This window comes from Lipophrys pholis (genome assembly GCF_963383615.2).
Source record: "Lipophrys pholis genome assembly, chromosome: 5".
Lineage (NCBI taxonomy): Eukaryota > Metazoa > Chordata > Actinopteri > Blenniiformes > Blenniidae > Lipophrys > Lipophrys pholis.
Window position 1 is genome coordinate 11,988,665 of NC_137628.1, and position 15,581 is coordinate 12,004,245.

Genomic DNA, 15,581 nt, shown 5'->3' on the forward strand with positions numbered 1-15,581 from the left:
TGAAACAAAAATGCTTGAAATGTGTAAACAGGGCCTTATCCATTATGTGCTCTCTGCTGTGGATCTTCCTGCAGGGCTCTGACAGTAGAAGTTCATGACTGGTGACTCCTGAACTCAAAATGATTAAGTTCCTGTCTGATGTCGACATCTCAAAAAAAATGAAAAAAATCCTTTCTGCACTTTCGCTATTCTACCATTTCCTTTTTCAATTCAATTCAATTTTATTTGTAAAGCGCTAAATCACATCAACAAACATCTCAAAGCGCTCTTACAATGATAGAGTACAACAGGACCCAACTAAACCCTTCCAAAGCAAGCAGGTGTAACAAGCAACAGTGGCCAGGAAAAACTCCCTCGCATGGAGAGAAGTTCAAGAACTCCCTCTTCAGGAAGAAACCGTGGGGCGGACCCTAGACTCTGGAAGGACGGCCATCCGCCTTGACCGGTTGGGGGGAGAAGTACATGGGATAGGACAGGGAGAGAGAGGAAAGAAGAGGGAGAGAGAGAGTGGCAGACAGGCCAGATAAGTACAAATACTAAGAAAAGTCTATGATGAGCGTTGGTCTGATGATGAGCCAATCTCAGTCTGGAGTTTAAGGGCCGTGCCGTTGCGGTGGGGTCCCGGTGCTGTGGTGGGGTTGGGTAGTAGGACCGTCGTAACTCCACTCTGTGAGTCTTGGGTCTGATCCCCTGGATCCTGCTCTCCTCCTGTCAGGGATAAAAAAGACTGCGGCAGTGTCTGGTGGCTCCAGTAATGTTGTTACACAGAGAGAAAGAAAGAAAGACAAGAAACAGAACCTCCAAATGTAGAGTTCCTCCCTTTAACGGGAGAGAAAAAATCCCCTCAGCAGTCTAGGCCTATAGCAGCTCAACTTAGTGGTCCTATTTTATTCCTATTTTATTCCTAAGGATAAGCTTTATCAAATAGGAATGTTTTTAGTCTACTCTTAAATAAACTAATGGTGTCGGCCTTTCGGACCGAGGCTGGTAGTTGATTCCAGAGTAAAGGAGCCATATGGCTGAAACTCCTGCCTCCTGTTTTACTTTTATGGACTTTAGGGATTACCAACAGTCCTGCATCCTCAGAGCGAAGGGCTCGTGGAGGGTGATAAACTTCTAGAAGTTTCTCGATATAGGACGGAGCCTTCTGATGAAGAGTTTTATATGTGATCAGAAGGATCTTGAATTCTATTCTAGATTTAATTGGAAGCCAGTGTAAGGATGCTAAGACTGGGGAGATGTGCTCTCTTCTTCCAGTTCTGGTTAGTAAACGTGCAGCAGCGTTCTGCACTAGCTGTAAGGTCCTAACAGAGGAGTTTGGACATCCTGACATTAGGGAGTTACAATAATCTAATCTTGAAGTCACAAAGGCATGAATAATTTTTTCTGCATCTTTGAAGGACAAGAAGTTTCTAATTTTTGCAATATTCCTTAGATGGAAGAAGGCTGTCCTGGAGACATGTTTAACATGGGAAATAAAGGACAGATCCTGATCAAAAATAACACCCAGGTTCCTAATATCACTGTTAGAGGTTAAGGTAATATTATCTAACCTAATCAGACTGTCTGAAAAGTTATCCCTGAGCTTTTTAGGACCTAGGATTAGAACCTCAGTCTTGGATGTGTTGAGCATTAAGAAGTTGATAGACATCCAGGACTTAACGTCCCTGAGGCAGGACTCTAGTTTAACAAGTTGGTCGGCCTGATTGGCTTTAATTGATAAATATAGCTGAGTATCATCTGCATAACAATGAAAGTTAATGCTGTGTTTCCTAATTATATTTCCGAGTGGCAACATATAGAGATTAAACAATATCGGTCCGAGGACGGAGCCTTGTGGTACTCCACACCGGACCCGTTCATGCATTGAAGATTTGTTATTTACATGAACAAATTGAAACCGGTCAGATAAATATGATTTAAACCAGTTTAAGGCTAAGTTTTTAATGCCGACGGCATCTTCTAATCTCCTTAAAAGTATATTATGATCGACAGTATCAAATGCGGCACTAAGGTCCAGAAGAACTAAAACCGATAGAAGACCTCTATCTGAGGCCGTTAGAAGATCATTAGTAACTTTTAGCAGTGCAGTCTCTGTACTGTGGTTCATTCTGAAGCCGGACTGAAGGTCCTCTAACAGATTATTCTCGTGCAGATAATCATTGAGTTGTTTAGCGACTACTTTCTCCAGAACCTTTGACAGGAGAACCTTTTTTTTTTCTTCTTTTTTTTTTTTTAAATCTTCAAACCCTAAATGATGCAAGTACAAAAGTTTCACCTCTCAGCCGGGATCTGAAAGTTCCTTCTGGGTAAAAAAGGAGTTTTTGCATTTTCATAGATGTTCATGCTTCCTCGTGGGTTTTCCCTCTGTGTCTGAAGGTTGTGTCGTAATTAACACTTTAAAAAAAAAAAAAAAGCAAAGAGAAGAAGGCTCTGATAATTGGATTATGTAAACCGGACGACTCAGGAGGAACAACATTAGAGGAAGGAAGCTGTCACACCGTTAATGTTCAGATTATACTGAAGTCACAACTGAACACATCCACCTGCTGATCACACCGGTCTCTGTAAGACTCTTTCAAGTTTTGTACATTTTGAGCAATTACTTTAGAAGATCATATTTTTTTCTGTCATTGATTTAAGCTGATATTGGTTTGGGTGTTTCCTTCCGCAGAGCTGAGAGGAGGTGATCAACATGTGTGTTAAAGAAGCTGAAACAGGATTGGTGATCTGCCTTCTCATCTTCTCAGGTATTTTACATTTCTATTATTTTACTGGTTCTAGACGTATGGGAATCGAGTCCAATTCATTTTCAGCATCATAATTTCAGTTTTAACTGTATTTGTTAAACATGTGTCTCTACAGTTAACCTTTTTCTAAATAGTCTATGTGAAACTATATGTCAGTGCCTTATTCTGAAGCATCAAGTAAATCTTTTGATTTAGACCCAGGACTCGATCAAAGATCAGACTTTTTGTGTTTTCAACCAAAATCCACCAATTTTTCACTTTTAATTTTAGTTGTGATTTTCAGGGAATGGGTTTGCTGTATCATTAATTAGAGTCACAGCACATAGTTCCTAAATTTTCTGCATGTTGTGATGTATTTTAGTGCACATGCTCCCAATTGTGCAGGAAGAGTTCTGCACCAATTCATCAATTCAATTCAATTCAATTCAATTCAATTCAATTCAATTCAATTCAATTCAATTCAATTCAATTCAATTCAATTCAATTCAATTCAATTTTATTTATATAGCACCATGTATAACACAGTAATTTCTAGGTGCTTTAAACAGAAAGAAACCCAACGAATAAACAGGGCCTTGCCTCTTAAAGAGGCAGGCACACAGAATAACAAACATTTAACAAGCCTTCCTTTGTGGGTTTTTTTTGTGATAAAATGTAGACATAAACAGAATTAAATCATCACTGAAGCTGGACCTTCACAACATCATCTTGCCATTTTCTGGTTATTGTAAACCAAGGAAATTGTAATTATCAGGACAACATTATATAAGGTTTAACATCAAGTGTGACGTTGAACTATGTCACGAAACAAATAAGATAAGTCGTTGGAGATGAAGGTTAGCTTTTACCTATTTTATTGCAGAGAAGGTCACAGTAGTTTATTGCCCCCCTCCAAAATATTTCTAATGGTGTATTTTATTTCCCCCTGCAATATAAGTCACAGTCGTTGCGTGTGGCTGCAGCAGAAAGCATCAGAAAGAGTTTGAGAAACTTGTGATAGAGAAAAGCAGAGAAACGGTCACCTGAATGAAGAAGAAGACTTTCATTACACGCTCAGGCAATAGAATTGCACCTTCAGTTTGTGTGCATCTTATTTACAGGTTATTTACCGAACCTATAATTGACATGACATGCTAACATGATTTTAACGCAACACAACATTTTAACGTGGGCTTTGCTTGAGACCGTGTTTATTCAAACATGATCTGCTGGAAAGTATATTGCTTCCACGTGGCCCATCCAGCACAAAACTGCCTCAAGGAAGATGTGACTTCTAGCAATATGGGAGCGAAATTGATCAAAAAGCGACAATCTGCAGTACAGCAGTGGAAATATCTCAGAATAAAGTCTGTGAATAAAAGTCACGGAGAGCCAGCTGATTAAATGAGTCTCTTCACAATAACCACAGCTTCTCTGCTGGAGGATGACCTGATTTTCACAAACTTTTCAACAAAACCACGAAGAACACAAGCACATTCAAAGATAGTGAATCACACTGAGGGTTATGCCTTGATTGATTAGCATATGCTATATTTTTTGTGCTGTCAGAGAGGCAAGCCTGATATCCCATATTGAGCAAGGTGAATAAACAGAGTGCGCATCTATTGTGTGTGATCCTGTTAGTAGATCAGCTTTTGTGCGTGCCTGCATCCTTTTTAGGCCCTATTTACATAAAAAAGGTTCAGATAAATACGCAATATTTTTTGCATTTTTGTTTTGGAAAAACTCTTTGAAAATGACGTTCGTTTACGCAGAAATGGCCAAAACGCAGGAAATGATGTAGTTGGCATGTTGAGCCGCTCGTGGGCGCTGTTGTTAGTTTTTTGTAATGAAACTACGTACACAACAAAAATGCTATAAAAGTTAACAATGGCGAGGACACGGAAACAGAGTTGGAGCATTTTCTAAATGTTCCACTTTGGGAGCCGTGTTCAAAAAGTTGCTTTTTCAGTGATTCCGAGCAAAAACTCTTATGCAAATGGGCCATCAAAACACAACGAACGTTTTGCTTTTTCACTTGAAAATGTTGTGTTAACCAGGCATGTTTAAAGTATGAATATGTCATTTAGAACTGTATTTCTTTGTTTCAGTGGTGCAGAGCCTAAATGAATGGAGAGTGACTTACTCTTTAAATTACATCTGCGCCTTGAAAGGATCGACAGTAGAAATTCGCTCTCCCTACATCTATCCATCCATAATAAATGAGACAGTCACGGTGGTTGAAAAAGCACTCTGGTTCACGAGAATGAAAGGTAATGAGCCTGTGGATCTGCAGACAGAGGCGGCGTTTGCAGGTCGGGTGATGTATCACTCGGCTGAGAACCACCACACTCTGACAATCAAGGACCTGAGAGAGAGCGACTCTGTGGAGTTCAGGTTCATGTTCATGACGAACCAGCCAGGTGGACGAGCCACTGGTTCACCAGGAGCCACTCTGAAAGTCACAGGTACCAGATCTCAATCACTCTGATGTTACAATACTACAGGAAATGACTCCTTTCATAAATAATGTTTCACACACATCCAGCTCTTCGGGTGGAGGTGGCCATACCTTACACAATCACATATCCTTCTTGGGCGAAGCTGAAGTGTCAGAGCAGCTGTCGTTTACCCGCAAATCCTTTTGTCTGGATCAAGAATGGACAGAAAATGAGTGAAGACCAATCGGAGTTTAGTCAGTACTTCAAAAAAGCAGACAGCGTGTCCTGTGCTGTGAAAGGTTACGAGAAGTTTCCCTCTCCTTCCGTGTGTGAGTACAAGTCATAAAACAAGAAATCATGCTGTGATTACTTCACTGTTTGATATTTGAATACAGGAAACTTCACTTCCCCCTTCACGTTGTTTCTCGATGCACAATGTAAAATCAGTGTCTGAACAAATGGTACTGTACTAACTAATGGGCTGACCAGTGACCGTTTTTATTATCTTTCTCTTTTTAGGTGTCCTCGGACCAAGCTGTAACAGAGTGACTTATAAAGAAAGGAGCCTCTGTGCTCTCAACGGTCAAACAGTAGACATTTCATGCACATACAGCAGCAAAGATCTTATAGTATCGTCATCCTGGTTCAAATCAAACCCCAGTCTTCAGGAGTTCAAAAGAGACTCCTGGGATGCAGGTCGTGTTGAAGTCCTGGAGCCAGAGAGAGGACGCTCCATTCTGAAAATCAATGAGCTGAAAGAGAGTGATTCAGCAGAGTACCACTTCAAATTCAAAACCAACTGGTTCGAATGGAGGAACAGTTTACCTGGAACAACGCTGACCGTCACAGGTACTGATGAACACACACATTTAGCAGCATTTAGTGATAAGGAATCTAATACCAGATCCATTTATCCATCCATCCTCATCCAACTCAGGGGCCATGCGAGCTTGAGTCCAAAACACTGACTGTTGGAGAAAATACAGGGTCTACACTGAACAGGGAGCCTACGTTTAGATGACTGGAGGAAGGTGGATTAGCAGTATTCAACCCATGAGCACTCAAGCAGAACATTCAAACTCCATACACTCCATTTGCAGGGACTTCGAATTCCATGTTTCAGACAGAGAAAGAAGTTGTTGTGTACGTTATTGACCAAAACAGTTGCTACACAGTTTGCACAACAGTGCAGGAAAGACATTTCTCACCGTGTGCAACATCATGTCACAAACACAAGCATGGCTTTCCAACCTCAAAGCACCAGAAAATACCATCATTGTTCCAGAACAGCGGTAGGCAACCTGCAGCTCTGGAGCCTCTCTGTAGTGGCTCCCTGAAGCTTTCACTAAATAACCATGTGATCTTCTTTTTATTTTATTTACCCACCAGAGTCATTTTCAAAAGGACTTTCATCTTTTGGCTAAACAGGGCTTTAAATAAAATGCACAGCAACTAAAAAGGTGCTAAAGTAGCTTTTTTTTTTTAAAAACTATCCAAAACAATTTTCTTTCTAAAAGAAAAATAAGTTTAAAAGTGGCTTCAAATTGAAATTTAAACAGAAAAATTACTTTAAAAAAGAGTCAAAAATGGTTAAAACAGCTGAAAAGAGAAATTGTTGAAGAAATGCTGAAAAAGAAGGATGACACCTCGTAACTCAGGAAAACAGCTGAACATGTAAGGAAATGTTTACCATCCTGGATTGTAATTGAAACCTCATAAATGCAACATGAATTATATATTTTTCTTATAATAAATCTTTATATGAAACTTTTGAAGCTGTGTTTGCCTCCTTTTAGGGGTTAAACATGTTTTGCAGCTCCAGTTAAAGAGTTTGTGATTTCCTTGATTGAATCTATCAGTGCCAGTGATGCTGATCTGTGATAATGAGTTTTCTGTGAGCTAGATAGAATTCTGTCGAACACGAATGGATGGATGATCGTTCACTCCACTGTTGTGTTGTCACTTTCAGCTCTGCAGGTGGAGGTGACCAGAATAATAAAGGTCCATCAGTTTCACACTGAGGCAGAGCTGAGGTGCCAAAGCAGCTGCAGTCCGGCTGGTCGTCTCTCGTACGTCTGGTTCAAGAACGGAAAGAAAAATCTGACACAGCAAACTTCAACATACACAGACAACTTTTATCCCAGAGATCTCGTCTCCTGTACGTTTGAAGGGCATGAGGACTACCGCTCTCCATCCATCTGTAAGATTACATCACTGTGTCACCCATAAAAGTTGAACTGGATCTTGAAAGCAATGGTTTTCCTTTGAAAAAGGTTGGGTTTGAGAAAAGCCGTGGACCCCATCTCTCATCTCTGATGTTTGCAGTGAAGCCAAACAGTAGCAGACCCAACCACGTTCACCAACCCAAAAAAGAAAGACATTGTCCAAAAAAACCCCCAAAAAACCTGATTGTTAAGTGTCAAAAACCAGATCCAACGTGATAGGATAAGACCTGGTGTGAAGAGCTATACATACTTGGCAGGACCAGAGAAACGTGTTCTCTCTCCCAAGGCTGAGAGAAAAGAAAAGAATGAAGGCACTAAATTGTTGCAGTTCTTGCTTTATCCAGTACTTTCTGCTTGTTTAGTGTCCATCTGACATGCACTGGGTGTGATTGGTTAAAAAAAACCCAACTAATTAAAGCAAACATGCCAACTATGTTCACTCTTAAATTGAACCCTCCCAGTAGTTATACACTAGAGTATCTCATGGAGTAAGAAATATAGTTTTAAGAATTAACTTTGTTTTTGTTCTTTCCACCTCGAGAAAATGATTCTGTACTTGTGTAGAATCTTTCCACCTTAACACCAGAACAAAAGACTAACTGGGTAAACCGATGGTGACGAGATGAAGCACTGGGAACTATCATAATTCTCCAGTAGCACTATTCTCTTGTCAGACAGTGAAATCTAGTGATCACAGGCAAGTATGTATGTTGCATGACCTGCCCAAACACTGTGAAAGGGACGACTCATCATCAGAATGATACGATCGTCGTTAGTAGGAGCCAATAGTAGCCAACCTGAGTACAATCCTGAGTAGGAAGCTCCCAGATACATTTCAATATATTGTGCGCTCAACTGTTGTCAGTAGAAAGAGAGTAACTTCTGTTGAAATCTCAACAAACGAGGCAGGGGAGCTTCTACGGGGGGGAGGAGACCTTTGTTTACCTCGCTGTGTTTGGTAGTCTGGTTGATGTGGTAAAGAAATGCAGCAATATGGGAAAGATTGACATCGCCCATCAGTTTGAAAAATGTAAAAAAAAAAAAATTCGTTTTGAAAAGTCAAATGTCTATGTGTGTAAAAAAAGGCACATTTTATTTCTTGACAGCGAAAGTGTCAAGCTTACTTTAAGCAGCAGTTAACAGAGCCGCTAACACACTGAGGAAGATCACTATTTCCACTTGAAGTTGACTAAATAAACACATATTAGCAGTATTCTTCTGTTTGGCTCCAAGTTCAACAACTGTTTCACTTCAGGCTCCACTAAGACAAAAGCTTGATGTAATTCTTTACTGTTGTTTAAATACAAGTAAAGATGAATGTGAAATACAAAATGATAGGATTTTAAACAAAAAAGTGATTAATTGAGATGAACTGTCAAAAAGATACCCGATTCAACTTTGAATCTATTCCAGTCATTTCTTATGTTTTGCTGTTGAGGTTCATTCAAATTGTCAATTTCACTTGTTTCCACACTCAGACTCGCTGCTCAAAAGTACCGGTGCAACTCTTTTCATTTTCTAGGATGCGTTGCTCAAAAAGACATCAAAATCTCATAAAGTATCGTTTTGAAAGTTTGTTTAAACTTAAAAATAAAAGCAGCGTACTGGAGTTATGAAGTAAGCGCAGCAAAATGAACCCTATGAACCTCGCTCATCTCCAGATCCTTCAAAGCTTCCCACTCTGTTCCTGAGTCCGTCTGGTGAGGTCGTCGAAGGCAGTTCGTTCAATCTCACATGTCGCGTTGATGGGGATCCGGCAGCTACGACTACTTTGTACAAAGGGAACCACGCTCTGCTTCTCGGACCGGCAAGGATTTATTATTTCACCTCCATCAGCTCTGAGGACAGAGGACTCTACCACTGCGAGTCTGAGGATCAGTACACAGTGTCTGTATTCGTAGATGTGCAGTGTAAGTGACTGTTGCTAAAGCAGAAGCGCTATTTACTGTTTGTGAACAACCACATAAGTAACATATCGCTTTCGTCCAGATGCCCCAAAACTTCCCTCGGTGTCGGAGAGTTTCTCCGGTGGGACTGTGGAGGGCAGCTCAGTGACTCTGACCTGCAGCAGTGATGCGAACCCGGCAGCTAACTACAGCTGGTACACGGAGGACGAGGAGTTACTGAAAGCCCACGAGGAGAACTTCACCATCACCAACCTCAGACCTGAACACAGTGGAGGTTATTACTGTGAAGCTCAGAACAGCAGAGGACGTCACAAGTCCACAGTACACCGGCTCGCTGTCACCGGTAAGTGATGCCAGTAACTGGAATGTCAGTACTTTTGGTAACACTTTCATGACGGACTGCTTTTAGGACATTTGCGAGTATTCAGTGGGTTCAGTGTGTGCAGTATTGCAGAAAGCTCCAGTGGAATCCAAGTCATTTACTATTTTTCTACGCTCCCGTTTTTGAATCCACAACATTTGTCCCAAATGAGGCCAATAATCTTTACATTAACATGAAAGATGCAACACAGCAGGTAACATCGGAACTACAAGGTGGCCGACTCAGGCATTTCCCCCTAAACCCACAAACACTTTTCATTGCAGGTGAAGCTGCAGTTTTTACCTTCATAGATAACTTCCAGTGTTAAAACAAGAAAATTACTTTTTACTTTTTAATTATTTTTCAAGCAAAACAGTTGATGTGGAGATTGGGCGCATACGGAAGCGTTTATATTTCGTAAGCAACTGGCATTGCGTTTTGATTGTCTCTAGTCATGGGAGGCACCAATCATCGCAAAAACACCAACAAGTAATAAGAGAAAGTAAATATATTACTATTTCAACTCTTGCGTCGCCTATACAATAATGATCATTTTATCTATTATGATCAAATATGCATTTTTCCTGGCTGAACATCAAGAAAACACACAGTTTGAGTCAGCTAAAGCTGAGCAACTCTTGAAGCCGCCATTGTTGTTATTGTCCATCTATTAATGGAACACAAATTTCTCGTTTAAACAACCCCTTTCTGTTTATTTGCTTGTAAAAATATTTTTGTTAAGATCCATTATGCGATGAAATTTCTGGAATTTCATCTGAAGGAATCATGTATTTGTTGGATTGATGTACTGATGTATATTCTTTGACAGAATGTTATTGTTATGGCTCTATTTTGATTCAAATAATAAGTGCAACACTCACAAGAACAATTATTCACAATCGGACTCCAGGATTTGATATTTGTGCTTCATTATCTTTTAAAGGTTCATGGAAACTTCCAGTGATTCTCTCGATCTCTGCTGTATGTCTGGGTTTTGTCCTCCTCTTTCTCATTCTATGGTTAAGGTAAGCAGACTGCTTCTCATTGACAGTTTCCCTCTATTGTACTTTTTTACCATTTAGAATCCGGCTCAGTAGAGCTACTTTGGCAAATAGTTCTGACTGAAATGGGAAAATTCACTGTGTTATTACGACCTCTGAGTCTAAACATGTCACGAAAAGGTCCTATTTCTGAGCATTGTTCCCTATTAGGTTTTTACCCAAGTTTATCAACATTAAATCCTTTAAATGATCTGTCAAATACCTTTGTTTTAGGGTTCAAATGAATCTGAATTGACTTTACTTGAAGACATTGCAGATTACATGAGTTGAATATTGCAGACCAGTGATCCTCAACCTGTAGTCCTTAACTCTCGTGGTATGGGATAAATATATTATCTAAATTTGGCCCCAGAAATCTTCATTGTGAAATATCCTGAGCTCTTAAGCTAAGCCCCCACTACTGTATATTCAGGTCAGCCATAATGGTGATTCTGGGAGAGCTGGATATCTTCTCGGGTGGCACACAGAACGGTTTGAGAACCACTGGTATAGACTGTAACTGTGAGATCTTAGTGCAAGCGCACGTTTGATCACTCCCTTTGCTTTTATGACTCCATGTAAGTGAGGTGGAGTTATACATTTATGTTGGCTTGTGTCTCAATTTAAAAACCTATTGGGGTGTATGTCTCTTAATTTTTTTTCTAACCAGAAGAGAGAGAGCCTCCGAGCAAGAATCAGAGAGGTCAAAAGCGACCGGGCAGGTAAGGGGTGTTTGTAGATGTTCTAAGGCCCCCGGGCGAAAGGCAGCCTGGTGGCTGTTCAACCCTTTCTTTCCACGGATTTATGGCCTTCAACTTCACCTTACTAGGAGGATTCCCAGCATGTGATTGTAGTCTGTCTGGGATTCAAGTTGTTTGGTTAATATCAGTGATAAGGACTGCAGTCTCTGATAAGCCCCTTTCCAGTCATTATACAGCCTTCCTGCTTGGGGCCCTGGGCATCTGTCTCCCTGGATTTTGCCGTTGTGACCAATGCTGGGTACAAGAATACAACACACTCTCATAGTAAAATAACAAAATATGGCTAAATTATGTTCATTTGTCATATTTGACAAAGCAGCGTAGTGTTTTACCGACAAAGTAGTGCATGATGAGTTTACCCTGCTGACATGTTTCGACTGCTTCCGCAATGACAAAACAAAACATAAACACAGCAGAAAAACCACACATAAAAACTGCATCAGCTCGTAGTGCACTCAAATGATAAAATAGATCTGGACAACAAATGCAATGTGAGAAATCCCGTGTACGTTATGTAACAAGTCATACATTGGGGAAATGGGCAGATCTTTTAGAAAGAAGGAGCATCAATCAGAATGTGAAAAAGAAAAAGCAATACAGCTCACGAGATCGCAAAAATAGATAGCAGAACAAGAAAATGCTAAATCAGCCATCACTGTGAAGACACAACCATATCATGGACTGGGACAAGGGAAGAGTCATAATTTCAGAGGTCGGCAGACACAAGAAGTGGATCAAGGAAGCCGCAGAAATCAAAAAACGAACAACCAACGCCATGAACCGGGACGAGGGGGCCTACACCCTCTTGTGCACCCGGGACTCCATTCTCTGGGGTCCATTGGACAGCGGGGGACGTGGTCGGCCTGCAGATTCTGACAGATCTGTCAGGTCGATCACTTGATAAAGACCGACCCGTCATCACACATCAGCTGATGCTCTGAGGAAGACAGTGGAAGCGGTCGAAACATGTCAGTCAGATAAAAAAGAACTATGATAAAATAATGGCCTGTTGACATGGCAACAGATTCAAGTGAAAATGAAAAATTTTCATTTGTCCCGAGATTGAACTTTTTGAAAATGCTCAGGGTCGCTGCGTATACGGGTGAAATCCGAAGTGATTAAGGGTATGAAATACTTTAGAAGTCCTTACACACGCTCATCCTTTTCATGGGCTCGACATTATTTTGCACTTCCCCCATCTTGGTATTTGGCGTCACAAACCTTTTGTTTATTTTCAACAAGACCAATTCCTTTTCTACTGTTATGACAAATTCATTTCCTGAATAAAATCATCAGAAAATGTACCAAATTTGGTACTTGTTTGATATGATAAGATGGGATTTGAGTATTTGAGTATAAACAATTTTGGTCCCAAAACTAAACCCTGTGGAACACCACAAGTTACTTTCTACATTGTGATTCAGTGTTGTTGATTACAACATACTGAACTTTTTACAAATGACTTTTAATTCAATGTTTAGATGTACCTCTTATACATACTTTAATGTTCAGGTTTGTGCAACATTAGAAAGATCAATTGTGTCAAATGCTTTACGTGAATCATTAAAACCATCCCAAGTATATGGCTTCTTATCTGCCGATACATTTTCCACAAATTATTTGGTTTAACAAAATATTTTCATGTGGCCAGCAGGAGGAAGAACTTCATTATGCCAGCATCCAATTTGTTAGAACTGAAGCAGATCCTGTCTATTCCAACTTCAACATGACCCAACTCCAGCGACATGAAGAGGAAAATGTTGTTTACGCAAATCCCAGATGCTCCAGTGCTACAGGGTGAGAAGCTCTTCACACAGGACAACTTAAACTACACATTCAGAGGAGTGTAAAGGATCAATATTGCATGTTTAACCACTTTCTTTGGAGCAAACATCAGCATGTTGAAAGTGTTGGATCGTCACTACACAATGTTTAATGTTCTTGTATTTCCTCTGCAGTCCAAGTTGTGAAGACGTATCTGCACTTTATGGGAATGTGAACAAAACCTTCACGGAGTGAACACACCATTGATGTTCTGTTTCTTGCTGCACAGGGATGGACTGAACTTTCAAACAGCTGTGATGAAAATGCAGCGAGAAAGAAACAATGACCCCAAGAAATATATCTGACAATGACTATTGTTTTCTATTTTTGTTGGATTGTTTTTTTCCCCCCATTATTTTGGAATATCACCCCTTCTGAAACCAAAGTACAAATTCATGTTCACACTGTACATATATGAGATTGCATTTGGTTGTGCACATCTCTCTGACCAGTTTTCACATTGGTTTCTGTTTTTGTTTAATATCTCATATCAGAAATCAAAGCTGACGGATATATTGTATGTAACGTACTCTAAGACTCCCGCAGCCGCATTAAGAGACCGTCTGATAAATAAGAAAGTCTGTGCCTCCCCCTGGTGGAGAAGTGATGAAAACCTATAAAAAATGTTCCAATGAAAGAAGAAGGCCAGAAATCTAAGTTGTTTTTTCACATGGGAATAGTGTTGACTATCACGCAGGTCAGTTCAGAAAAAGGACAATGAATGTGTTGTGGTTGTACACCCACGCACGCACGCACGCACGCAGGGGTAAAGTAGTTATGGTGTTTAATTCGAGACATTGTATCTTGGAGAACTACCCACTATTTTTCTACTTTTATATGATGGGATTTTTACACCTGTCTGGATGATCCAAACAGACTTTCATAGTGTGTTTAAATTATTCCACAGTACATGCCATGTTCTTTTATTGTGTGGATGCAACATAAACTACATTTCCGCTTCAATTTGAACTTCTGAAAGTGTTTGTGTTTCAGGATCAATGACAAAAAGTTATATTCTTTCTTTCTGCAAAATGAAATATAATTTTTTAAATGTTACCATGTTGGTCTGAATATTTGGGAAAAAAGTAAAAAAAAAAAATATATATATATAGATGTCTAAAACTTGTTGAATTGAAACACATGTCATAATATGTCTCAAGACACTGGATACTTTAATTTCCAAATACTCTATAGCACTTCACATTGTGAAAAGTAATACATGATATAACAAACCATGTGATATAAGATAAAGTTTTGGATCTTTAACCCATCTTCAGGTGAAGTAGTGATACACGTTTGTGCTCTTAAAAGCTTTGAGAGACTCCCCAGTGTCGGGAGACGGGTTCCGTTTACAAGCGAAATGAGTGTAACTGAAAAACTTTGGGGGTTTTGGGGGGTTCGTTAACACTGCAACCGTAACTTTTTCAGACCGGCTCGCAAGGTGGAACTTATCACTTTGACACTTCCGGTTACCCCCCCTGCAGAGACTGCAGAATGCTACAGAGCACATGTGCACTACCGCCATGGTTAATAGTATTTCTGCTCATGGCGGCCTCCAGACTCCATCTTCTAGTTTTATAGTCCATATTAGTAGTTTTGTAGTTGAGATTCACCTATTATAGCATCCAGTTGGTCATCTGTCCATATGGATGTCGGTTACTCTCTGTTGTGTTTCCGTTTATAGCGTACTGTTCTGTGCGAGCATGTGTGTGTGGTTTCATTACAAAAACAAGCAACAGCGCCACCTCATGGCCTGGCATGCATTAACGGGCAAACTTTTCTGAAATCAACGAGGCGTTGTAACTTGGAACACTGTCGTGTAAACGGTGGCCAAAAGAGGAGTAATATTTTATGTTATGGACTCATATTGCTAATAAATCAAGACGTGCATGCAAAACACCTAGTCAGGATCATTTCTTCATTTCAGCTTGAGGTTTTAGAATTGTCCTTCTATTCATGCACATTCATTTTGTGAAGAGGAAGGAAGATGTATTATCGCAGCTTGATCTGTTTTCATATAACACAGTTTCCAACCACAAACCAAGCTGAAAACTCGACATCCTCCTCTTATCTAAAGTGACCACTGTGTTGTAATGATCCAAGGGAAGCAGCAGCTATGAGTGGATCTCCAGCAGTGAGAGGATTTCTTGTCCTTCTTCTCTCTTTACCAGGTATCTTTTTATATTTTTTATTGAAGTTTAAGCTGCTGTGCAATGTGACGCATATTTCTTTTTATTTGAATGTCTGATGACCTTCAGAGAATTATTACCAGATGTAAACACAGTCCTGAATA

At 40.0% G+C, this 15,581-nt stretch overlaps 1 protein-coding gene across 2 annotated transcripts; it reads left to right on the forward strand.

The window, feature by feature from the left end:
- The first annotated feature begins 2,512 nt into the window (after nt 1-2,512).
- Nucleotides 2,513-14,367, forward strand: LOC308110242 (uncharacterized protein). Of its 2 annotated transcripts, none has more exons than XM_080464427.1 (12): nt 2,513-2,567; nt 2,675-2,750; nt 4,841-5,197; nt 5,278-5,499; nt 5,690-6,019; nt 7,140-7,370; nt 9,057-9,305; nt 9,385-9,645; nt 10,607-10,688; nt 11,374-11,425; nt 13,116-13,261; nt 13,423-14,367. In XM_080464427.1, the coding sequence occupies exons 2-12, from the start codon at nt 2,696-2,698 to the stop codon at nt 13,481-13,483; spliced, it is 2,046 nt and encodes a 681-aa protein (XP_080320553.1). In that variant the 5' UTR covers nt 2,513-2,567; nt 2,675-2,695; the 3' UTR covers nt 13,484-14,367. The 2 variants fall into 2 exon arrangements, with proteins under 2 accessions (XP_080320553.1, XP_080320554.1); XM_080464428.1 differs by having other exon boundaries at nt 2,535-2,567; nt 13,119-13,261; nt 13,423-14,361.
- Nucleotides 14,368-15,581: the final 1,214 nt, after the last annotated feature.

Bases quoted from the DNA above. Each gene is read 5' to 3' on its own strand.
- LOC308110242 (XM_080464427.1), top strand. From the start codon at position 2,696: ATGTGTGTTAAAGAAGCTGAAACAGGATTGGTGATCTGCCTTCTCATC. The intron at 2,751-4,840 runs GTATTTTACATT...TCTTTGTTTCAG, and splicing joins CTGCCTTCTCATCTTCTCAG to TGGTGCAGAGCCTAAATGAA. The intron at 9,306-9,384 runs GTAAGTGACTGT...GCTTTCGTCCAG, and splicing joins TGTATTCGTAGATGTGCAGT to ATGCCCCAAAACTTCCCTCG.